The sequence below is a fragment of the Rhinatrema bivittatum genome, chromosome 8, assembly GCF_901001135.1.
Source record: "Rhinatrema bivittatum chromosome 8, aRhiBiv1.1, whole genome shotgun sequence".
Taxonomy (NCBI): domain Eukaryota; kingdom Metazoa; phylum Chordata; class Amphibia; order Gymnophiona; family Rhinatrematidae; genus Rhinatrema; species Rhinatrema bivittatum.
The window spans coordinates 151,957,561-151,983,561 of NC_042622.1; the positions used below are offsets into that span (position 1 = coordinate 151,957,561).

Genomic DNA, 26,001 nt, shown 5'->3' on the forward strand with positions numbered 1-26,001 from the left:
GAGAGGTCTTGAACGAGTAGATGTGAATCGGTTATTTACACTTTCGAATAATAGAAGGACTAGGGGGCATTCCTTGAAGTTAGCAAGTAGCACATTTAAGACTAAATCGGAGAAAATTCTCTCTCACCCAACACACAATAAAGCTCTGGAATTTGTTGCCAGAGGATGTGGTTAGTGCAGTTAGTGTAGCTGGGTTCAAAAAAGGTTTGGATAAGTTCTTGGAGGAGAAGTCCATTAACTGCTATTAATCAAGTTTACTTAGGGAATAGCGACTGCTATTAATTGCATCAGTAGCATGGGATCTTCTTAGTGTTTGGGTAATTGCCAGGTTCTTGTGGCCTGATTTGGCCTCTGTTGGAAACAGGATGCTGGGCTTGATGGACCCTTGGTCTGACCCAGCATGGAAATGTCTTATGTTCTTATTATGGTTTTGATAAAGTATATATAGACTGGATGAGAGCATTATATTCTCAATTCTAAAGTCAGAGTCTTGAACAACACCTTCCTATCAAACTTTATTTATCCTGCTTTTACTTGGCAAGGTTGCCCATTAACCCCTCTTGTTTGCCGTAGCCATAGAAGTACTGGCTCAAATTGTTGGAGTGATATATGGGTTTCGGTTCAAGGATAGGTCACATAAGGTCTCTTCTTATGCAGATGATATCTTATTGTTCATAACCAACCTTAAAATATCTGCCCCATGGCTTTTAGAAGTTCTGGGTATCAGGTTACAAAATTAACTTAAAAAAAATCAGTTATTTACTATTAAGGCTGAGGTGCCTGCTCCAATGCCTGTTTGCATGTCCCACTTTAAGTTGGCTGAGAAATGTTTCAAGTATCTGGGTAAAATCATACCTAGGGCGTGGTCCGATTTATACAAGAATAATTATGCTCCTATTGTTTACAAGATCCTGAAAGCTGTGAGGGAATAGAAAGACCTGTTAGTGTTTTGTGCTGGGAGAATTTGTGTGCTCAAGATGATTATTTTGCCCTTTTCCAGCATATCTGATATACGCTGCCTGTGAAATTGTTTGCCAATCTAAATGGTGAAATCTCTAGATTTATTTGAAAAGGCAAAGTACTTAGGGTTAAATTAAGCACACTTGGGAAATCAAAGTTAGGTGATGGGTTAGTGCTTCCCAATTTGCTAGACTATTATTAGGCATCCAGGCTTATGTGCTGAAAGGCTTGGTTAAGCAGAGACTACATGTTGCCTTGGTTTTCTCTGGAGACTGGTTTGGCCAAAGGGGTTGATCTCTCTTCTGTTGCTTTCCCCTCCTCCCGCAAATCCAAAGAGTATTCAAATCTAATTATACAATTGCTCACACAATTATTACTTGGTGGTCATTATTTAAAGGGGTAAATATGCAGCATGGCTCCCTCTTTCCAATCTCTTTATTAAAAGATAATCCCAGCATCTCAATATTCACATTTAATTTAGAAAATGGAGGATTGGTGGAGAGCTGGGTTGAGATTTCTAAGCCAACTATGGAGAAAAGATAGTTGGGTATTGTTTGAAAATTTGAAAAGTGAGTTTGGATTGAGGGTGGTGTCGCAACAGATGCATAAAGAAGTTGATTTTAAAAAAGTGTTGCTCATGCAAAAAATGCCCAGCTACATGCGTAGGTGGGCTGCATTCAAGCAACACAGATTTTAAAAAGTCACAAAGTTGCCTGGACTAAGCGAGGCTTCAGACGAATCTCGCAAACTGTCCATTCTTGGCGGTCCCTGCCGACTCACATGGGCGTCCATGGGTCCAGTTCTTAAAGTTGCTGTGGGTGAAGACGTGACATATCTTGCTTTCCTTTTGCGGCCCATTGATTTTAATAGTTCCGGTAGCCAGTCAAATCCCGGTCAAATGTGACACTCTCGGACCTCTGGAGGGTACTGGTAAAATTGGACTTGAATCTGACTCAAGTTAATTCCTCTCTTACATCACTGGTTAATGTGAATAGAACTTCAATATTGGAACAAGGTAAAAGATTGAGTGCGGTGGAAGTAATGTTAAATGAAGTAACTGGGAAAATAAATAACATTCAGAACTTGGATAACGTATTAATTAGAGATAATACTCTAATACATACTGATTTGGAAAATTTAGAGAATTTGGTAAGAGCAAAAAATTTAAGGTTGGTAAATTTTCCAATGACCAGATTATTGTCCCCTAGAGAGATGTTGATAAAATATCTAAAAGAGATCTTAATGTATGAAGAGAGTGATATACCAGCTTTCTCTAAGATACATTACTTCCTGTCTAGATCCGATATAAGAGCTAGGATAAATGAGGAAAGTAGTATGGGAATTTCGACATTCTTAGAAGAATCAATAGATGTCATAAATAAGAGAGCAACTCTCTTTGTATCCTTTATGGCTGAGAGAGATAAGGAATGTGTATTGGAGAAATTTTTTAGAAATAAAGACCTGCAATTTTGTGGTAAAAAGATTTATATGTTCCCAGATGTTTCTAGATCTACGCAGGTCCGCAGGAAACAGTTCTTGGCACTGAAAAGTAAAGTCCTGGAAATTGGAGCAACGTTTTATTTGAGATATCCTTCTAGGTGTTTTTTAAATTTTCAGGGCAAAAAATTCAGTTTCAACGAACCATTACAGCTTGAGAATTTCTTGAAAGATAAGTCAAGTTCTAATTGTAACCAAGATTCGATACTTGGAGAAGCAATAGAAGTTAAGATAGATGATGTCCCTTCACAGAATGAGTAATTATGGAAGGTTATTTGTGATAGATAGGACCCCCTTCATTATTATTATTTTTAACTTGGGAAAGTTTTCTGAACATTTATGTAATGTCATTATTTGAAATAATTTGTTTTCCCAAGTTAAGATTATATATAGAAATGTGAATTAAACATATTTTGTGTTTTATGTAATATTTTGGAAAACTAATAAAGAAATAATTGAAAAAAAAAAAATATAAAAAGTCACAAAGTTTGCATGTAAATACCTGTGCATGCATCAAAAATAAGAGGGTGGGAAAAGGGGTGGGGCATGGGCAGAGCATACACATTCCAGGGCAGGGCCACCTGTTACACACGTAACTCCGTATTTTAAAATTGGAGACTGTGGTGCAAGTTGGCTTGTATCCATGTACCTTTATTGCTGCTCTAGATTTGGAACAAGTCTGTAGATCTCATGTTTTAGGGCTTACAGGATAGGGTGAGAAGTCTGGGTCAAGTGGGGGCTTGCAGGAAGAAGAACCCGAGGAATCTTTAAGACCTCAATAATAACTGGGAAAAACTGGTGGATTGGAAAAACTGGGTTGTCCCTCGCATGTTTTAAAAAACTCCACCTACAAATGCACGCAAAAGCTGGTAAAGTCCTAGGAAACATATGTGAGGTATGTTTTCTCGAGCAATCTCTTAAGATTAGGCGCATAGTTATGCACAGGCAATGTATTTCCAAACATATGCATGCAAGTGTACGCAAGATTTAAAATTTCAGCATATATTCACTTGCGCCAATATGTACATGTATAGGCGCATGCACACTCCTTTTAAAATTAGCCTGAAAGAATACAGAGACCCTTTCAAGAACTGAAGATGTTGGTTGGATCAAAAAAAAATGCCATCTAGGATGGAAAATGTTTTCATGTTGGTGGAAGAAGGATACAAGATAACAGCTCCACTCTATAGGGCTATCATCATGACTTATGAACCTCCTTTGTGATAACTCAAAGGAATGAGGATTTTTGACTGATATTACAAGAAGGAGATAGGAAAAGAATATGGAAAGCTGCGCACAAAGAGGATAACTTTCATAGAACTGCATGCGGCCCCATATTCGCGCATATATGGCTGCATGGGGATCTACTACAGTATTTTATAACCTGCGTGTATCAGGTATGAGCAGATTATAAAATGTGCACACAGTGGGCCAGATTTTAGTACCTACGCGCAGGCGTAGATTTGTGCGCGCAACCTGCCGCGCACAAATCTACACCCAATTTTATAACATGCGCGTGCAACTGCGTGCATGTTATAAAATCCAGGGTCGGCGCGCACGCAAGGGGGTGCACACTTGTGCACCTTGCGCGTGCTGAGCCCTAGGGAAGCCCAGATGGCTTTTCCACCCCCTCCACCTTCCCCTCCCTAACCCGGCCCCAGCCCTACCTAAAAACCCCCCGTACCTTTGTTATGCAAGTTGCGTCTGCCTCTGGGCAGGCGTAGGTTGCGCGTGCCGGCCGAGTGCCTGAGCGCAATCCCCCAGCCTAGAGGCCCTACGGAGGCCTCTGGCCACACCCCTGCCCCTTTTTTCAAGCCCCGGGACATGCGCGCGTCTTCGGGCCTATGCAAAATAGGCTCGGCGTGCGTAGGGCTTTTAAAATCTGCCCCAGTATGTCTACCCCTACCACATTTTCCTTTGTATGAATAGCTGCAATTCATTGAAAGCATGTACTTTTCTTACCTATTTTAAAATCACAGTTGCAAAAAAATATGAATTGCTCGTTTAAAATCCTGTTTCTGTGTAAAAATCAGTGCATTTTAAAACATGCATATATAATTGTAATCACTAGTTTGCTGAAACCTCCACCAGTTTAACCAGTCCTTCTCCAGGTCATTGAGATCCTCCTAGTTCTTCACTCTCAATTCACCCCAGTTCACCCAGAGGGAGAATCTTTATCTGCCAGTGGTAAGTTGGACTTGCTGGGAAAGAAAGCCTAAAATCTAAAAAAAACCCACCCCAAATTCTTAAAGGGTTAAACTATTATTGGCTGTGTTTACTGTGTATTAGTTTTTTTTAAGGGTAGTAGTTGTTTGCCACTGTTAGGAATTGTGTGTGTTTAGAAATAGGACTTTGGGTTATTTTGTCAGCTTGGAGAAGTTAGTATTTGCTTGTAAGTATTAAACTTGTGAGTTTACAAAGGTCACTTACTTGATCTGAAAAGGTGAGAGTACCGGTTCCTGGGCAACTAGTCACTAGTTTGATTCCCATCCACTCACCCCTCTCCCCATCTCCTACCCATCCCAGGCTTTTTATCTGTTAAATAGATCCCCCCCCCCCCCAATTAGGAGGAAAATCTTGAAAATACAAGTCAATTAGCGATTTTGCAAACTATACAATTAACCCTCATTTTAGTGATCGACTGATTTTAGTTTCGTTGCTGGTCATTCACAAACTAACAAGAGTCACCAAATTATCAATTTAAAAACCTTAGATTTTAAAAGACACCAAATAATTTAAAACTCCTTCAGTTGGGAGACATGCCTAATCCTTAATCAGCTTTAAAACTTTAGCAATTTAATAAAATGAAGATGTAGTGAGCAGTCCAGCAGCAATTTGGGGGCTATCCAGTCATTTGCACCAAGTGTCACATGTATTATTATCTGCCTGTTAGTGAAATGCTCTATGAGTGCATGCAGTGCAAAGAGCTCCTGGCTCTCAGAGAACGAGTCTGATCCTCTAGAGGCCAGAGTGGCAGACCTGGAGGAACTGAGGCAGACAGAGAGGTATATAGAGACCTTCAGGGACATAGTAGAGAGGTCCCAACTCCAGTCAAGCAGCCCTTATTGCTGCTTTGGAGGAGCAAGGTCACTTGACAGAAGACCATAACCTTGGTGTGTCAGGAAGTGTTCCTGTAGCTAGGACCTGCCCTCAAGGTGATGCCTCATCCTCCAGGTCTGTGTACTCAGGAGGGAAAGGTTAGGAAGGCCATTATCGTAGGTGATTTGATCATTAGAAATGTAGATAGCTGGGTGGCTGAATGTGAGGATTGTTTGGTACCTTGCCTGCCTAGGGTGAAGTTAGCAGACCTCACGTGCCACCTACATAAGATTTTAGAGAGTGCTGGGAATGAGCCAACTTTCAAGGTACATGTGGGCACCAATGACTTGGAGGGAGGTTCTGGAGGTTAAATTTAGGCTCTTAGGTAGGAAACAAATCCAGAACCTTGAGGGTTGAATTCACAGAGATGATCCCCATTCCACGTGCAGGACCCCAGAGGCAGGATGAGTTCCAGTGTCTCAATGCTTGGATGAGACGATGGTGTAAGGAAGAGGGTTTTAGATTTGTCAGGAACTGTGGAACATTCTGGGGAAGGAGGAGTCTATTCCGGCTTCACCTTAACCAATGTGGAAACAGGCTGCTTGCACTAATCTTTAAAAAAGAGATAGCGCAGCTTTTAAACTAGATGATGGGGAAAGCTGACAATTGCTCAGAAGTGCATGGTTCAGAATGATGTACCATATCTTTGAAGGATATTAATAAAACAGGGATGTTAGGTATCCTGATAGGAATGCTAAAATAGTCCATGAGCCTTTAAATAAAGAGCAGACAGAACAAAAAGATTCCAAAATTACCCCAGTCAACTAATAAGCAGGTTGTTAATTCAAACAAAAATACATACTTTGAAATAGAAACATAGAAAAATGTCTGCATACAAATGCTAGAAGTCTAAAAAATAAGATGGGAGAGCTAGAATACATAGCACTGAAAAAAGACTTAGATATAATTGGCATCTCAAAGACCTAGTGGAAGAAGGTTAACCAAATGGGACACTGTGATTCCAAGGTACAAATTATATTGCAATGATAGGATAGATCAAATTGGTGGAGGGGTGGCGCTATATGGTAAAGACAGCATAGAGTCAAACAGGATAAAAATTCTACAGGAAACAAAATGCACTATAGAATCTTTAACATAGAAACATAGAAATGACGGCAGAAGAAGACCAAATGGCCCATCTAGTCTGCCCAGCAAGCTTCACACATATTTTCTCTCATACTTATCTGTTTCTCTTAGCTCTTGGTTCTATTTCCCTTCCATCCCCACCTTTAATGTAGAGAGCAGTGATGGAGCTGCATCCAAGTGAAATATCTAGCTTGATTAGTTTGGGGTAGTAGCCGCCACAATAAGCAAGCTGCACCCATGCTTATTTGTTTTACCCAGACTATGTTATAGCCCTTATTGGTTGTTTTTCTTCTCCCCTGCCGTTGAAGCAGGGAGCTATGCTGGATATGCGTGACGTATAAGTCTTCTCCCATGCCGTTGAAGCATAGAGCCATGCTGGATGTGCATCGAAAGTGAAGTATCAGGCCCATTTGGTTTGGGGTAGTAACCGCCGTAACAAGCCAGCTACTCCCCGCTTTGTGAGTGCGAACCCTCTTTTTCTTCTCCCCTGCCGTTGAAGCAGAGAGCTCTGCTGGATGTGTGAAGTATCAGTTTTTCTTCTCCCCTGCCGTTGAATCAGAGAACTATGCTGTATATGCATTGAAAGTGAAGTATCAGGCTTATTTGATTTGGGGTAGTAACCGCCGTAACAAGCCAGCTACTCCCCTCTTTGTGAGTGTGAATCCTTTTTTCCACATTTCCTCTTGCTGTTGAAGCTTAGAGCGATGTTGGAGTCAAGCCTGTGTATGTTTATTTAATAAGGGTATTGACTCAGGCAGTAGCCATCATTCTGGCGAGTCACCCACTCTTCATTGGCAGCCTCTTGACTTTATGGATCCACAGTGTTTATCCCACGCCCCTTTGAAGTCCTTCACAGTTCTGGTCTTCACCACATCCTCCGGAAGGGCATTCCAGGCATCCACCACCCTCTCCGTGAAGAAATACTTCCTGACATTGGTTCTGAATCTTCCTCCCTGGAGCTTCAAATCGTGACCCCTGGTTCTGCTGATTTTTTTCCTTAGGAAAAGGTTTGTCGTTGTCTTTTGATCATTAACACCTTTCAAGTATCTGAAAGTCTGTATCATATCACCTCTGCTCCTCCTTTCCTCCAGGGTGTACATATTTAGATTCTTCAATCTCTCCTCGTACGTCATCCGATGAAGATCCTCCACCTTCCTGGTCGCCCTTCTCTGTACCGCCTCCATCTTGTCTTTGTCTTTTTGAAGGTACGGTCTCCAGAACTGAACACAGTACTCCAGGTGAGGCCTCACCAAGGACCTGTACAAGGGAATAATCACTTCCCTTTTCTTACTCGATATTCCTCTCTCTATGCAGCCCAGCATTCTTCTGGCTTTAGCTATCGCCTTGTCGCATTGTTTCGCCGACTTCAGATCATTAGACACCATCACCCCAAGGTCCCTCTCCTGCTCCGTGCACATCAGCCTTTCCCCCCCCATCGAATACAGTTCATTTGGATTTCCACTCCCCATATGCATGACTTTGCACTTCTTGGCATTGAATCTCAGCTGCCATATCTTCGACCACTCTTCCAGTTTCCTTAGATCCCGTCTCATTCTCTCCACTCCTTCCGGCGTGTCCACTCTGTTGCAGATCTTAGTGTCATCCGCAAAAAGACAAACCTTACCTTCTATCCCGTCCGCAATGTCGCTCACAAAGATATTGAACAGGACCGGTCCCAACACCGATCCTTGCGGTACACCACTTAAAACCGCTCTCTCTTCAGAGAAGGTTCCATTTACCATCACACATTGTCTTCTGTCCGTCAACCAATTTGCAATCCAGGTCACCACCTCGGCACTCACTCCCAAGCTTCTCGTTTTATTCACCAGTCTCCTGTGTGGAACCGTATCAAAAGCTTTGCTGAAATCCAAGTATATGATATCGAGCGCTCTTCCTCTATCCAATTCCTTGGTTACCCAGTCAAAAAAGTCAATCAGATTTGTCTGACAGGATCTTCCTCTGGTGAATCCATGCTGCCTCTGGTCCATCAATTCTCCGGACTGTAGATAGTTCACTATTCTCTCTTTCAACAGTGACTCCATTACTTTTCCCACCACTGAAGTGAGGCTAACCGGTCTGTAGTTACCAGCCTCCTCTCTGTTCCCACTCTTGTGAAGCGGGACCACCACCGCTCTTCTCCAATCACTCGGCACCACTCCCGTTTCTAGGGATCTATTGAACAGGTCGCACAGCGGTCCCGCCAGCACATCTCTGAGCTCCCTCAATATCCTTGGATGAATCCCATCAGGCCCCATGGCTTTGTCCACTTTCAGATTCTTTAGCTCTTCCCATACATTATCTACTGTAAATGGATTTTCCTCTGTTCCGCTTCACCTCCAGTTTCTTGTTGTGTAGAGATGGTCCTTCTCCAGGGTCTTCTTTAGTGAACACAGAGCTGAAGTATTCGTTTAATATTTCTGCCATTTCTTCGTCTCCCTCCACACATTGATCATTTCCACCTTTCAATTTCACTATACCACTTTGGACCTTTCTCTTTTCGCTGATGTATCTGAAAAATGTTTTGTCACCATATTTTATCTCCTTGGCAATCCTCTCTTCTGCTTGACTTTTTGCCAACTTGATTAATTTCTTTGTCTCCCTCAGTTGATACAAATATTCTTCTTTGTGCTCCTTCCTTTGGGATCTTTTGTATTTCTTGTATGCAGTTCTTTTAGCTTTAATTTTGTCAGCCACCTCCTTTGAGAACCAGATAGGTTTCATTTTTCTTTTGCTTTTCTTTACATTTCTAACATGTAGAGCAGTTGCCTTGGCGATTGCTCCTTTTAGATTGGTCCACTGTTGATCCACATCTCTCTCATTTTCCCATCCATTTAGTTCTTCCTCTAGGTACTTCCCCATTTCCTCAAAGTCTGTGTTTTTGAACTGTAAAACTCTGGTCTTTGTGCTCCTTTTCCATATTCTTTTAGTGATATTAAACCATACCGTTTGATGATCACTGGTGCTGAGGTGGGCGCCCACCTTGACATCAGAGACGATTTCTCCATTATTGAGCACTAAGTCGAGAATAGTTCCTTCTCTCGTGGGTTCCAATACCATTTGTTTGAACAAAGATACTTGCATGGCATCCAGTATTGCTCTACTGTTTTTAGATTCTGCAGATGGGATTTTCCAGTCTACATCTGGCATATTAAAGTCACCAATGATCACCACTTCCCCTTTCTTACCTATCTTATGGATGTCTTCAACCAGATCTCTGTCCAGCTCTTCCTTTTGGTTTGGAGGCCTGTAAACCACTCCAATATAAATGGATGCTCCATCATCTGTTTTTAGGTCTACCCATAGTGCTTCTTCCTTGCCCCAACTTCCTTGCAGCTCAGATGCTTGGATATTATTTCTGACATAAAGAGCCACACCTCCCCCTTTTCTATCCACTCTGTCCTTCCTTAACAAATTATAGCCTGGTATTGCCGTATCCCAATCATGAGATTCTGTGAACCATGTCTCTGTGATAGCAACGATGTCCAGTTCTGCCTCTGTCATTAGGGCCTGCAGATCTGGGATTTTATTTCCCAAACTATGAGCATTTGTAGTCATAGCTTTCCAGGTACTCTCTTTACGGTTATTGCTTTTCCTGTACTCCTTATGAGACTTTAGTTGAGATTTGTTATTCACTTTACTCGTTCCTTTTGCAGTTGTGCCATTGATGACAGAGTTATCCATCTCAATGTTTTTCTCTAGAATTTCTTCAGTTAATATAGGGAGGGCTTTATGTTCTTGTTGCATTTGATACTGTGTGTGTCTCCTTGTTACAGGTCTAATTCTACCAGAGCCCACTGTGATCCTGTTTTTTAATGATTTACTTGATGAACTGATTGAGTGGGGGGGTATACTTGTTGGCTTCCCATCTGTCAAGAATGGGTGACTGTGGGACACATGTGTTATCCTACCTGAGTCTACTGTATTTCTTTTTCTTGACTCCTGGTTATTCTTTGGTGTTGGGGAATTATTTTCTGAGTAATGCAATATGGGTGTAATTCTTTTAATTGAAGCTAATTGAGCTTTAACCTCAGTCAGCTCCGTTTTCAAAGAAGAGAGCTGTGCACAGATCGGGCAAGCTCCAAGTCTCCAGATGCTTTCCCTCAGAATAAAGGCACTACAACAGTTGCATTGGATAGTTCTCATATTGGTTAAGTTTGGGATTGGTATGTCCTTAGCTGTTAACTTACTAATTGATCTTGTTGCTAATGCTAATTTAGACAGTCTATATTAGTAATCTAATCCCAGGGGTGGGTGGGTAGAGGGGTAGAGTGGGAGGGAAACAGTTGAACCTGGGACAAGCAGGACACTTTCTGGAACTTTATTAGTCCTTTAGCTATTAAAGGACCCCCTCAGCACTTCTGTGCCAATATTAACCAGATTATTAAAGAACAGCTATACAATAATAGAAAAGCAGGTATACTGGATCTTAAAAATAAGTTTGCAAGCAACAATTACAATTATTGTATAATAACAGACCTAGAGAAAGGTATAAAACACAGAAGTTCTACTGCTCAGAGAGCCCAGATTTTAGTGCAGCACAAAGCAATTAGAAGAATAGTGAAAGAAAACAAGCAGGGTTTTTTTTGGTTTTTTTCTTTTTTCCCTCAGAAGAGCACCCCAGAAAATTAAGAGTCTTTTATCCCCCAGAAGAAATTTAAGAGTCTTATCTGCACAGGAACAGAAGAAGGAACCTCTCTGGGACTGCCTCAATAGAAATTCCATTTGAGAAGGGGAATAGAATAACAGTGGGGGTACACTACCATCCACCTAGCCAGAATGAACAGACAGATGATGAAATGCTAACAGAAATTAGAAAAGCCAACAAAAATAGCAACAATAATAATGGTGATTCCAATTACTCCAGTATTGACTGAGTAAATGTCACATCAGGACATGCTGAGGAGGTAACATTTCTAGATGAAATAAATGACTGTTTCAAGGAGCAGCTGATATAAGAATTAACAAGGGAGGAGCTCTTTTAGAGCTAATCCTTAGTGGAATACATGATTTGGTGAAAGAGGTAATGGTGTTAGGACCATTTGGCAATGATGATCATAAAATAATCAAATCTAACTTGATAGCTGGAAGGAGGAAACTAAGGGAATCTACTGAGATAGCATTTAACATCACGAGAGAAATTATGATAAAAATGACAAAAATGGTTAGGAAACAACTAAAAGGAGCAGCTACAAAAGGTCAAGAGTTTTAATTCAGACATCGACATTGTTTAAAAATTTTGAGTAAAAGCTTATCCTTTGTTCCTACTCACTTTCATAATCCTTTACATTTATGACATGATTTTTTAATTCATTAAACAATTACAATACAAGATATTTTTCTTAAAATATCCATCTGTGTCATATGATAATTTTATCGTTAAAATGCCTTCTAAATGGTACCCCCAGGCCCTCTCAACCCTCTTATTTTTATGTTTCAACATATATTATGAGATATGGAAGTGCTGGAGAAACATCCGACTCCATCAACCTTCTCTTCACCAGTCTCAACCTAGTCCTCAACACAGCCAAGACTGAACTCCTCCTCATCTCCCCAGACCACAATAATATTCCCCTCCCCAGCCCCTCAACTGCCACAATTGCCCAAGTGAGAGACCTTGGCGTTACACTGGATAACTGACTGAACTTAAAAAAAATGTGTTAACAACACAACAAAAGAATGCTTCTACCAACTACAAATTCTGAAAAACCTTAGACCCCTCCTCCACTTATGACTTCCGGATGGTCCTCCAAGCTACCCTCTTCTCAAAAATCGACTACTGCAACTCCCTCCTCCTTGGCCTCCCCACAACTACCAGAAAACCCCTACAGATGCTCCAGAATGCCGCCGCCAGAATCCTAACCAACTCCAGCCGAGGAGACCACATCACGCCCATCCTCAGGAATCTCCATTGGCTCCCCATAAGCTTCAGAATCCTTCATAAGTCCCTCACTATCATTCACAAGACCATCCACAATCGGCACTCGCTCGAGCTAAAAATCCCGCTTTGACTCCACACTTCAAATAGACCAGTTACAGTTGCCTATAAAGAAACCCTCCACGCCCCCCCCCCCCCCCCAAATCCACTATTCACACCTCCACTAGGAAATGGGCCTTCTCCACAGCTGGACCATCTCTGTGGAACGCCATGCCTCCAGACCTACGCCAGGAACACTGCCCGCTGACCTTTAAGAAAAAACTTAAGACCTGGCTGTTCAAACAAGCCTATCCTTAACCTTATAAAATGTTATGATACACTCAGTAAGTCACAATGTAGTTAACGTATAAGTATATTATTGTGGTAACCACTATCATTTATATGTTCCTTCCTTCACTCCCTACCTTTCTTCTATCTTCCAAACTCTAGTAGCTCTCTTTTTAAACGATTAAGCTAATGTTAATTCCCCCTTGTTCGACGTAAACCGATGTGATATGACTTATGTCATGAACATTGGTATAGAAAAGAACTAAATAAATAAATAATATATCATAATACAACACAGGATGAGATGCTGGCATTGAGGGAATTAAAATCAAAGACTGATCTTATGATCAAGCCAGCGGACAAAGTGGGGGTAACACTCTATTGAGTTGTGATCAATATGTTAATGAAATGCTTAGGCAGTTAAATGACACATAGTTTTAATGATGCCTTGAAGTGGCCCTAATAATGAACTAGTGGGGGTAATCAAAGCTACGGTCACACGTAATTTTGAAGCTAGTTTTCTGACTGAGAAGGAAAGGAAGTTTTTGATTAATGAACATCCTCAAGTTCCTGTTCTATATATACTTCTGAACGTTCATAAGTCTCTCTCCCAACTACCTGGTCACCCTATAGTGTCCATGAAGGGAGTCAGTATTAGAACCACTTTCAATATTTATTGATTGTTTACTAAAACCTTTTGTATTACAAATAAAGTCTTATATAAAAGACGGTACTCATATATTGCATTTTTTGAAAGACATAATGATCAAAAACAACATGTGGTTAGTACATTTGATATTGTTTCCTTATTATTCCCCAAGATAGGGCTTTACAAGAGGTTATGAAAGTACTGACACAGCAACTGGATTCCCACCAAGTTCATTATAGAATTGGCTACATTGGCATTGTGTTGTTACTATTTTTGTTTTCAGAATTATTTTTTTCTGCAGATTCAAGGAACTATCATGGCCCCAGATCTGGCCAATACCTATGTGGCTCTTTTTGAGGAGATGTTTATATATAAAAGCAAATGGATGTCCAACTTGGCATGTTGGCATCGGTATATCACGAAGTATTTGTCATTTGGAGAGGCACTGAAGAATATTTGTTGGAATTTTATCAATGGCTAAACATACAGGTTCCTGATTTCATTTTTTGGATATTAAGATTATGAGAAATGGGAACTCTATTAGAATGAGCATCTATCATAAGCCTAATGAACGTATCATTATCATACGAGAGCTTTTAACCAGCTTCCTTCAAAACGAATTTACACACAGGACAATTTTTAAGCTTATGGTGTCTTTGTTCTGATACTCATGATTTCAAAATTCAAGCATGTGTCATGGCCCATTGCTTTCTCCAGAGGGAATATTGTATAATATATGTTAAACAAGTCTATCAGCATACTCTATTTGCGAATCGGGAATTACAATCTTCTCTGAAGGAGACCAATACCTGACAAACATGCATTATGAACTATTCTGTTGCTTCGTCATCAATTTGTGGGATTATTAGGAAACATTGGAATTTTTAAAGAAGATCCCATGTTTGCTTTCTCCTAGGGCTCTAATATTTGTGTTTGTATTGTGCAACTGGTGCTCAAGATGATTCTAGTCATAACATGGAGGTAACCACAGCGTGTGGTACTTATCCCTATGGGAAATGCAATATGTGCCCATTAATTTGGGATGAACTGACTTTGTTTACTGTCAGGGAAACAGTTCTGTTTTAAGCAGTGAGCCACATGTACTTCTACATATGTAATAAATCTGATTGTCTAGCCTTGCCGGAAATTTTATATTGGGAAGACAATGGGGCAGATTTTCAAAGGGTTACGTGGGTAACTTACATGCGTAACCCCGAAAACCTGCTCCTGCGTGCGCCGAGCCTATTTTGCATAGGCTCGGCGACGCGTGCAAGCCCCGGGATGCGTGTATGTCCCGGGGCTTTGAAAAAGGGGCAGGAAGGGAGCGGGAGCATGGCGCCAGTCCGGGGGCGGGACCGAGGCCTCTGGCACAGTGGCCATGCCGGGGGATGGCACGCAGGCAGCTGGCTGGTGCGTGCAAGTTACGCCTGCCAGAGGCAGGTGTAAATACTGAAATAAAGGTAGGGAGGGGGGATTTAGGTAGGGTTGAGTTAGTTAGGGGAAGGGAGGGGAAGGTGGGGGGGGGGGAGCGGAGGGAACGGGTAAAGCCATCGGGGCTCCTCTAGGGCTCGGCGTGCACAAGTGTGCACCTACTTGTGCGCACTGACCCTGGATTTTATAACATGAGCGCGGCTGCATTTGTTCGCGCTGGGTAGTGCGCACAAATGTACCCCGCACACGCAGGTTATAAAATCTGCCCCAATGTGAATGATTTGCACTAGGTTAATTGAACACAAGAGCTATTTGAAAACTTGTAAAATGAGGCTCCTTCATTTGAACACTTTCTTAGATTTTCATCATGAGTATGAGGATATCTGCTGGGTAGTATTAGACCATTTAGTGGTGGACCCATATGGCAGAGACAGAACACTGTCTTTGATGTGCCGTGAACAATATTGGATATTCAATTTTCAGACTGTATCTCCGTCTGGTTTAAACTACAAAAACTGAATGGCGAGTATGGTTTGATGTAATTTCCAACTTTGGTTCTATGTAAACCGACGAGATATGTACTAGTACTTGAACATCGGTATATAAAAGCCTTTAAATAAATAAATTGCATTATACAGATTAAAAAAGGTGGAAGGAAGGCCAAACAACTACCAGTATGGGTAAAAGGTGAGGTAAGAGAGCCTATTCTAGCCAAAAGAACAACCTTCAAAAATGGAAAAGGGATCTGAATGAAGAAAACAAGAAACAACATAAGCACTGGCAAATTATATGCAAAGCATTGATAAGGAAGGCAAAGGCAGAATTTAAAAAGAAGCTTGCTGTGGAAGCAAAATCTCATAATAAAAATGTTTTCCAGGTACATTTGAAGCAAAAAGCCTGTGAGAGAGTCAGCTGGAACATTAGATGATCGTGGGGTAAAAGGGGTGCTAAAGGAGGACAAGGCTATAGCGGAGAGACTGAATGAATACTTTGCTTCAGTCTTTACTGAGGTAGATAGTCATGCCAAAAAAAAAAAAAAAAAAGAAGTGATATTTAAAGGTGCTGATTCAGAGGAAATGAAACAAATCTCAATGAACCTGGAAGATGTACTATAGCAAATTGACAAACTGAAGAGGAGCAAATCACTTGGACCAGGTGGTAGACATCTGAAAGAACTGAAAAATAAAATTAAACAATCATTAAAATCAGGTATGGTACCTGAACATTGGAAGGTGGCCAGTGTAACACTGGCTTATTAAAAGGGTTCCAGGGATGATGCGGGAAACTACAAACCCATGAGCCTGACATCGGTGCCGGGAAAAATGGTTGAAAGTATTATAAAGAACAAAATTACTGAACTTGTAGACATAGTTTATTGGGACAAAGTGAACATGGATTTAGTCAAGGGAAGTATTGTCTCACCAATTTGCTACATTCTTTTGAAGGGATGAATAAACATCTGGATAAATGTGAGCCATTTCATATAGGGCCTAATTTTAAAAAGAAATTACTTAAGTAAAACTGGGATTTACTCAAGTGCACTTTATTCAAGTAAAAGGCTTTTGAAAATTGCTACAATAGTAGTTACATTTACATGCATAACTCCTTTTGAAAATTACAACTATCTTCCACAAAAGTGCAGGAAACACATTTGATGTACTGTATTATAATAAGAAAAAGATCCTCATATTCATTAGTGACATGCCAGATCTATGGCCTATTTCTGCTCAAAAGTAGTGGTTAAAGCTAACAAAATACAATCTATTGACCTTTTGGGATCCTGCCAGGTCCTGGATTAGGCACTGTTGGAAGCAGGATAGTGGGCTTGATGGACCTTTGGTCTGACCTAGTATGACAAATCTTAAATTCTTCTCTCTCACCCAACCAATAGTGAACAAATAGACAAGTCTGATATCAATAGAACAAGATAATTAGCAGGTGTAAAATAACACAAATAAGTTGCAAATATGTGAATGTAAGTCTCTTATAAAATAGCAACTTGCACACATACATCTTGGCCATGCCCTGGAACTCCAAAATTGCCCCTTATTTTTAGGCATAAATGTGTGTGCCAGACTGAAAATACACATATACTTTTGATGTTTATATAATAGAATGAATGCAAGTACATGCTAAAAGGTGAATTTTGAAAGCCCGGTGTGTGTCAAAAGCAGGAGATAATCGTGTAAGTCGGGCCAGTATGCACCGAGCAGATTTAAAAATCCGCCCGAGTACGCTTAGGGGTAGATTTTTTAAAAATGCGCGTTCGTGTACTTTTGTTGGCGCACCAGTCGCAAACAAAAGTACGCTGGATTTTAGTAGATACGCGCGTAGCCGCTAAAATCCAGGATCGGCGCGCGCAAGGCTGCCGATTTTGGGCAGCTGGTGCGCGCCGAGCCGCGCAGCCTGCCTCCGTTCCCTCCGAGGCCGCTCCGAAATCGGAGCGGCCTCGGAGGGAACTCTCTTTCGCCCTCCCCTCACCTTCCCCTCCCTTCCTCTACCTAACCCACCCCCCCGGCCCTATCTAAACCCCCCCCCCCTTATCTTTGTCCACGGATTTATGCCTCCCGGAGGGAGACGTAAATCCACGCGCGCCAGCAGGCCGCTGGCGCACAGAGACGCAACCCGGGGGGCGGTTCCAGAGGGCGCGGCCACGCCCCCGGACCGCCCCGGGCCGAAACCACGCCCCCAGGCCCGCCCCCAAAACACCGCGTCCCGCCCCCAAAACGCCGTGTCGATCGGCCCCGCCCCCGACAAAAAACCCCGGGACTTACGCGAGTCCCAGGGCTCTGCGTGCGCAAGGCCCTGCTCGCGTAAATCCGGGCGGATTTACGCAAGCAGGGCTTTTAAAATCCGCCCCATAAATTTGCCGCTATGCACAAATGGAAAGTTCCATAAAAGGGATGGGCATGCCTGAATTTCACACTGAAATTAGCGCGTAAATACTTACTCTGCACAGGCGCACGGCAGCATCCCGTGCTGCGTAACTTTACTTCTGCTATGGATGACGTGTAAGTTGTAAAACAAAAAAATTCTAGGTAGATTAGCGGAATTTTAAAGGTTAGGGCTAACAGAGGAGAAGGGAAGCTTTAAACTAGAGGGGTGAGGAAGTCCTATCCTTTACCTGTGCGAACTGGGAATGAACTGGAAAAACTGGTAATGACTTCGGCATGCATCTATTAAAATCTCCCCACTTAACACGGTAGAAGTGGGATTTGCGTGCAGAGGTGTGTGTCCACTTAAAATTCATGCACATGTGTGCACGCAGGCTATTTTATAACACGCACGCACATATGTTATAAAATGGCTGCGTCTCTGGGCCAACGAACACGCGCACATGTGTGCCTGCGCACCTCTTTAAAAGTTATCATCTAATTTTATTCAAAATATGTTTTGAAAATTCACCCCAAAGTGTTGCTATGTAGTCACACGATGGAATAATTTATAAACTATTACGTAGGACATATAGATACCATATATTATTAGCAAAGATTTCTCCCTCTGCCTCTAAAGAATGTTGAAGAGGCTGTGGAAAAGAGGCGTTGTATTTATGAGGCTTATGGGGGATTCACTAGTGAACATTTATCAATGCAAATTATGCAGTTAATTAATCCATGCAGCAAGGATCACAGCTGCCACCTTCTGGAAATGAATGCTATTGTTGGCTCACTGGCACAAGCAAATACATGAGACTGCCCTATTAAAGAACATATACATTGCAGAACAATACTACAATGTATGATAAAATCTGTGCCAGACATTGGCTATATGCCGATCAATAATTCCCAGTGGGTAGTTGTGGGTGAGAGGAGCATAGTTTTGTATTCAAATGTTTCTATTTTTTTTTTTTTTTGTAAAACTGTTTTCCATAATTATGCTGTATAGTTGAGTACTTGGATCAGAATTGTTATATGCTATGAGGTAGATTTTAAAAGCCTGGCATGCGCACCAATTGGGCCTGTGCTTGGCAACCGAATTTTAAAAGCCACCCAGATGCCTGCATCTCCTGCTGTGCGCACATCTCACTTGATTTCAAGAAGGGGCACAGTCTGGGTGGGGTGTGAGCATTTCAGGGCGTAGCCAAGAGTTGTGCGAGTAATTACTGACAGGCCTTGACGCATGCCCAGGTCCTCTGCAACATAACTTTACTTTTGCTATGGAGGAGGTGCAACTGTAAACAACAACAAAAAAAACCCCAGCCATTCTGGAGGGGTCTAAAGGATCTGGGTTAACTGTGGGGAGCGCAGGCTATTAAACCACGGGAGTTTGGAGGACGCAGTTCACACTGGGCAAACTACTAGAAGAACTGGTGAAAGTGGCCATAGCGTGGATGTGGACCGGTTTTAAAATACTCTGACTTACACAGTGGAAGCCTGATTTATGTGCTTGGATGCACATGTACACTTACAATTGTGCACACCCAGGCTAAATGGAGACTGCTGATTGCAGCCAGATATTTAGCCACCGTTATTTATCCAGCAAAGGAGCACTGAATATCAGCCTCATTAAACTTCATCTGTCATTACATGCCAAGTTCCCCAGTCTTGCAAGGTCCTCTTGCAATTCCTCACAATCGGCTCATGATCTAACAACTTTGAATATTTTTGTGTTATCTGCAAATTTGATCACTTCTCTCCCTTTTCCAGATCATTTATAAATATATTAAAAAGTTTTCTATGTCTATTTCCTATTGACCCCGACAGCTACAAAAGGGAAGTCTATTTTTAACATATATCGTTTGAAAAAAACAAAAAATGAAAAATTGAAATTGAATTTTTGGATGCTAATTTTTGAAATTTACAAAAACAAATGATTGTGTTCTATGAAACAAATAAATGAACCAAAATAAAAATTTTTCTTCTGCACATAATCTATATTGGTTCTGCCCCATTAACTAATTAATCAATCTATGTCTATCCAAATGGCCAGTAATTTTATTCTAAAGAAGAGCTTCTATTATTTTGTCCAGCACCAAGGTTCACCGGTCTGTAGTTTCCCCGAATCGCCTCCAGAGTCTTTTTTTTAAAAAGGGTGTTACATTGGCTACCCTCCAATCCTAAGGTAATGCAGCTGATTTGAATGAGAAGTTAGAGATTACTAGTACTAAGGCTGTAGTTTCATTTTTAGGTCTTTTAGAACTCTGGGATGCATGCCATCCTGTTCCAATGACTTGTTACTCTTTAGTTTATCAATGTATTCTGTTACATCTTCCTGGCTCACTGTGGTTTGATTCAGTTCCTCTGAATCATCACTCTGTTGCGTTCAACAGCTCATGGGATGCCCCTGCTAGCCATCATCTTTACCTTCACGGCCGGCACGCTCCAGCTGGCCACTGTCTTCAGCGCAGCAGGAGGCCAGTGAACACCCTGTGGCAGGACGCCGCCAGCTCCTGAACCTCCCTGCTTCCCACAGGTGCACACACACCCATCAGGCCTCTTAAAAGAACTGCAGCTGGAAAGTTCCCGTGGCCCCTGCTGTGGATGTCACATCTTCACCCTATTTAAGGGCAGCTTTCCTGATGTACCCTGCCTCAGCAACAGGTTGTTACAGTAGTAGTGAGTATTGCTTATTTCAGCCTTCGTTTTCTCAGCCTGTTCCAGCCTTCCTCTGCCCAGCCCACTCCAGCCCTATCCAACCCTCTTCCTCTCCATCAGATACCGGTTCTGACCTTTGCCTGGACTCCTGAGCGCCTGACCGCTGCCTATCTCTGACCTTAGCCTGCCCTTGGACCACATCCAGCCTTCTCCTAAGTCCTGCCGGCCCCATAACCTAAAGGCTCAACCCGAGGGGAACGTGGGCTGGTATAGGTGAAGCTCGGGACAGGTCTGCCTGCTTATGGTGCGAACCTGCAGGGCTCCTCCCTGTTCACAGAGCGATTCTCATTCCAGCCCAAGGATCTACAGATACAACACTCTCAAAGAACATTTCCAGGGTAGGTATCTCCCCAATATCTTCCTGAGTAAAGACCGAAGCAAAGAATTCATTTAGTTTTTCTGCTATGGTCTTGTCTTCTTGAGTGCCCTTTCTACCCCTTTGGCCATCTAATGGTCCCTTGCTTTGAATATTCTTGAAAATGTTTGAGTTTTTGTCTCTCCAGCAAACTTCTTTTCAAATTCTCTTTTGCCTTATTAATACTTTACATCTAACCTGCCAGTGCTTGTGCTCTTTTGAGTTTTTTTAAAGATGTCCTTTTGGCTTAATAGTATTTTTCAGCTCATAGTTTAATAATTCTGGCAGTTTGTTGGTCTTTCTACCTTTTTTAATGCATGGAATACATTTATTCTGGGCTTCCAAGATAGTTTTTAAACAGCATCCACACTATAAGCAACTTTTAACATTTGCATCCATTCATTTTATTAACGTTTCCCTATTTAAAAGTCCAATGCTATTGCAGTAGTTGTCCTTAATGTTCTCCCTTCAATGATCGTGTTAAATTTGATTATGTTATGATCACTATTGCCAAGCAGGTCCATGTGAAGGAGTGGCCCTGAAACTCCTCCTTAACAAGGCTTGATGCCTAGCCCACTTTAATTCCTGCAGGGGGAGAGAGCTCTGTTTGTGGGACCCTGCTGGGGCAGGATAAGAGACTGAGCCTAATCAGGTTCACGAAGCCCCATATCTCCAGGAATAGGAGCACCTAACCCTCTCTGGGAAATTTTGAGTTGTGAGTACTGAAAAGGTAAGGGGTCTACTGTGATGTTGTTTTGCTATTTATAATAACAGTTGAAATTGCATGAGAAAAGGCTGGAGCCAGCCCACAAGATTTTATTCAGTCATCCTCACATTCCACCACTGTTACATCTCGCACCACAACCTGTGTCGCAGTGAGGATCAGAGCTAGAGTTGTCCCTCTCATCTGTTCCAGGACCAGCTGCTCCATGAAGCAAACATTTATGGCATTTAGAAACTTTACCGCCCTAGCATATCCCATTAAGACATTTACCCAATCAATAATGGGGCAATTGAAATCTCCCATATTTACTGGGAGCCTAATTTGCTAGCTTTCCTAATTTCTATTAGTATTTCACTGCGTCTCTCTTCATCTTAGCTAGGTAGACAATAATATACCCCATTGCTATACTCTTCCTCATAACACAGGGCATTTCTATCCATAAAGATTCCACATTGCATTTGTTTCCTGCAAGAAATTTTTATCCTATTTGACTCTATGCCATTCTTAACATACAGCACCTCCCCTGCACCAATTTGACCTGACCTATCATTTAGTACCACTGTGGCCCATTGATTATCCTCCTTCCACCATGTCTCTGAGATGACTATTATGTCTACATCTGTGTTTGATGCCATACATTCCAACTCTCAAATCTTATTTTTTAGACTTCTCCATTTGCTTACAGGCAATTCGAAGTATGTTTTGATAACTGTATTCACAACCTGCCTAGGAGTTGAAGTGGGTAGTTTGGAATCATTTCTCTCTGTCTTACCTTCATTTAAATGCAGCAGGGCTACATCTGCCTCTATCATAACCTCTCTATCGGGATATTCTAATTTTTTCATTATGCCATTATCCTTTGAAGATATCTCACTCAGAACCATGTGTTCCTAAGCAACTGTCAGTTTTCCCCCATGATTTATTTTAAAAACTGCTCTCTCTCTGTTCTAAATATTAGTATCACTAAATCAAATAAAGTATTTTTCAGTCAACACATAATTAAGCTAGAAATTCATTGGAGGAGGAGGATGTGGTGAAGGTTAATACTATAGTTTGATTTTTAAAATGTTTGGACAAATTTCTAGAGGACAGATCCATTAAAAATTATCAGGCATATAGGTGTGGCGATTCACACCTTCTATGAGCAAGTGCAGAGATCTTCCTCTTAATATCTGCCCAGCCACTGTTGAGAGACAGGAAGCTTGATTCAATGGATCCCTGGTCTGAATCAGCAAGACAATTTGTATGGTCTTATAATATTTGCCCTCCCCTTTCTCCAGATCTTCCTCCTCTATTTTCTCACAAGCTTCTTTCTTTCCTCCACTTGCTCTTCCCCTCTTTTCAGTCTACCCAAAGCTTCTTCCCTCCCTCCAGCTTTGTCAACTTTCCTTTGAGCCTCCCTCAATCATTTTCTCTCCCTTTAGTCTCTACTTGCAGTTGCATGGCACTATTCAGCCAAGGCCCAAAGTGGCATACTGCCTTGGCCTGGATGCAGCACTGACAACTCCCCTTGTCCTCAACAGCAGGAAGCAGATACAAAATTTGAGATACCCAGCCAATCTAGCACCAAGGTTCTTTTAGCCTTATATTAATCTTAACAAATTAAATTAAAAACCCTTGGGTCTACCTGCTGGTGGCTGCACTTTCTACTAGTATCAATTCTAACCTATTTTGTGTTTTCATACACAACTACTAATGCATGACAATGAACTGCAAAGGATGTCTTCTATCAGATGAAGTTTGACAACATACTTACTCCCAGCCCTGTGCCACCAAACTGGCTGGCAGAAAGACCCCTTTAATGCTGGAGCTGCTGTAGATAAACATGATAATGTTACCCACAGCATTCAGCAGTAGGAACCCGGCAAGGAGGAAGTGGGCTCCCCGGTGGAGTCCTGGTACCACAGCCCCTTCTTGGATGAGGAGGTAAAGCACCTCCAGCACTACAGAGAGGATCAGGAGCCCTGTCACACACACAGGAAGGATGAGTGCAGCATCCAAGTGCCTCCACCTAGCAGGCAGTGTCTTCAGCATGGCTGGCAGAAACTCCCAAATCCACCAATTTCCAACAGCATGTAATTCAATTCTTCTTTCACTTGACAATGAAAATAACAGTGTGAAACATGCCAGTCAGGCAACACCTAAAGAAAAAGATGAGGAAGAAAATATCAATAGGAGGGTAATTCAAAACCTCAAAATAAGTTATAAAAATATAATACAGACGGATTTCAGGGCATAGGAAGTAACAGAGGTGTAACACAGTCTGCTTGTGGCAAACGTGGCTATGGGTCCAAATTAACAGCTGCGGTTAAAGAGCGCTTCTTACACATGGCCCGCAAGACAGACGACAGAGAGATGTTATATATACTTTCCCTATACCATAGAATGATGTAGGGGAATTATTATACACAGAGCCCCACTATAAAAAAAAATGTATGGACAGATATTAAATCATGATTCTTATGACAAAAGGGATATAAGGAGATGTTCTACACAGGGACCCCCCCATGACAAAACGGAGCTAGAAAATGCAATAGAGATAGATATTGGGTGGCTACGAAGCACAGGAAGTGACGTTACTAACGCCGTCGCTCGCTGGTGTTTTTCACTTCGTTCCCTCTCCTAAGGAGAAAGCCGTTTTCATACGTCTTGCGCTCCGAATCCCACCTTCATTATGTTGGTACCTACCTCACTAGTACCGTTGGTGAGACTAGGCAGAAGAAGGAAGGTTCTTTCGCGCGCACTTCCTTTCTATTCGTCGAGCTCGGGGTCGCGGTCTCCACTGAAGGACCGGAAGCGGAAGTCACTCGTACACCACTTATTGAGCCCAGCCCGGTGACAGTGAAAGCGTCGGTTACTATTGACAAATGATTGTTTTGGGTACCCGCTGTTTTAGTGAGGACTCCGAAGGCAGAATTGATGAGTATCAAGGCAGGGCTAAAGAGTATAAGGGCGGGACTGAAGAACCCCAGGTGGAGGGTTTGTGGAGTTTTAAGACTTAGTAAATGGTAGAGCTGGGCACATTAAATAGGCCGTATGGTCCTTTTTTTTCTCCGTCAGATTTATGTGTATTTGAGGAGTGTTTTAGGGGCATAGAGGAAAAGGGCTGATGATGAGGTACGGCTATTGGGGATATAATGTGAAATGAAGATGCGGGGAGAAAAGGACTAACTCGTCCGTCTCCCTTCCGCCTATTTATACCTGCTTCCTGTGTTGGCATAGGTTTTGCTTCGAAAGTGGTTTTCTCCCTCTCTAGCTACTAAGGCCTCTATCCTATACGCGCTTGAATTCCGTCACTATTTTGATTTACCCTTGCTGGAAGCCTTTTCCAAATTTCTGTCACTTAAAAAGTATTTTCTCACATTCCTTTCAGGATCAGTGCTACTTATTATGCTGACCTGTGCAAATAATTACGGTGCTGCCCGTTATTCCTCCCCAATCTCATACTGCATTCAGAAGGAAACCTTCATAAGCTTTTTTTTCCAATAATAACTTTGAATATCTGGACACTTTATAGATATGGTACAGTTGGAATAAGGCCACCAGATTTCTGTTGGGTGAATCTAGACACTTGTTCCCTGTAATACTATAGTTCATGGTGATGTTACTACGAGAGGGGGAGGGGGCCTCCTGCATAAAAAAATGTAATATTTTGCACACACAAATTTAAAATTGTGTACCCAAAATCTTAAAATTCTGCATACTTTATATTGGTCAATATAACACAATATACATGACAATATTTAAGTAATTTTAAAAAAAAGTTACTACTTAAAGTTGCAGAGTTTTAAATATTTTGTGCAGAATTTCCCTAGAAGTTCACTGTAAGAGTATCTCTTCCACCCTCTCTCCCTATTCCCCTAGCCAGTCTCCTCTCACTTTGCCTTCTCAGGACCCAACTCCTCCACCTGCCATTATCTCTCCCCTTCCCCTCTAGACTCAATCCCTTCCACTCTATCTCCACTCCCAGAGTTTGACCCCTTTCTCAGTACTACCCCTCACACAGGCTCCCTCTCTCTAGTGCACATATACATACCCCTCATACAGGCTCCCTCACTCTCTCACATACATATCCCCTCATACAGCTCCCTCTCTCATACACACACCCCTTCATGCAGACTCCCCCTCTATTGCACACACACACATGCTCATACGAGCTCCCTCTCTTGCACGCACACACACCCTCATACAGGTTCCCTCACTCTCTCACATACACATCCCCTCATACAGGCTCCCTCTCTCTCTTGCGCACACACACACACACACACACAGGTTCCCTCTCTCTCACACACATACTCCCTCATACAGTCATACAGGCTCCCTCTCTCTCGCATACACACCCTCCCTCATATAGGTTCCCTCTCTCTCTTGCACACACCCACACAGGCTTCCTGTCCCTCTCAT

The 26,001-nt window shown here is 42.1% G+C and overlaps 1 protein-coding gene across 3 annotated transcripts in view; it reads right to left on the bottom strand.

The window, feature by feature from the left end:
• ZDHHC24 (zinc finger DHHC-type containing 24) overlaps positions 1–24,440 on the bottom strand; it is a 42,765-nt gene extending 18,325 nt beyond the window's left edge. Inside the window, exons 1-2 of one of the 3 annotated variants that reach the window (XM_029612116.1) lie at positions 24,286–24,440; positions 23,354–23,738 (exon numbers count right to left, since the gene is read on the bottom strand). In XM_029612116.1, coding sequence (XP_029467976.1) covers positions 23,354–23,631 — 278 coding nt within the window. In that variant the 5' untranslated portion in view covers positions 23,632–23,738; positions 24,286–24,440. The other 2 variants (XM_029612117.1, XM_029612118.1) reach the window with 2 other exon arrangements.
• Between the last annotated feature and the right edge of the window lie 1,561 nt (positions 24,441–26,001).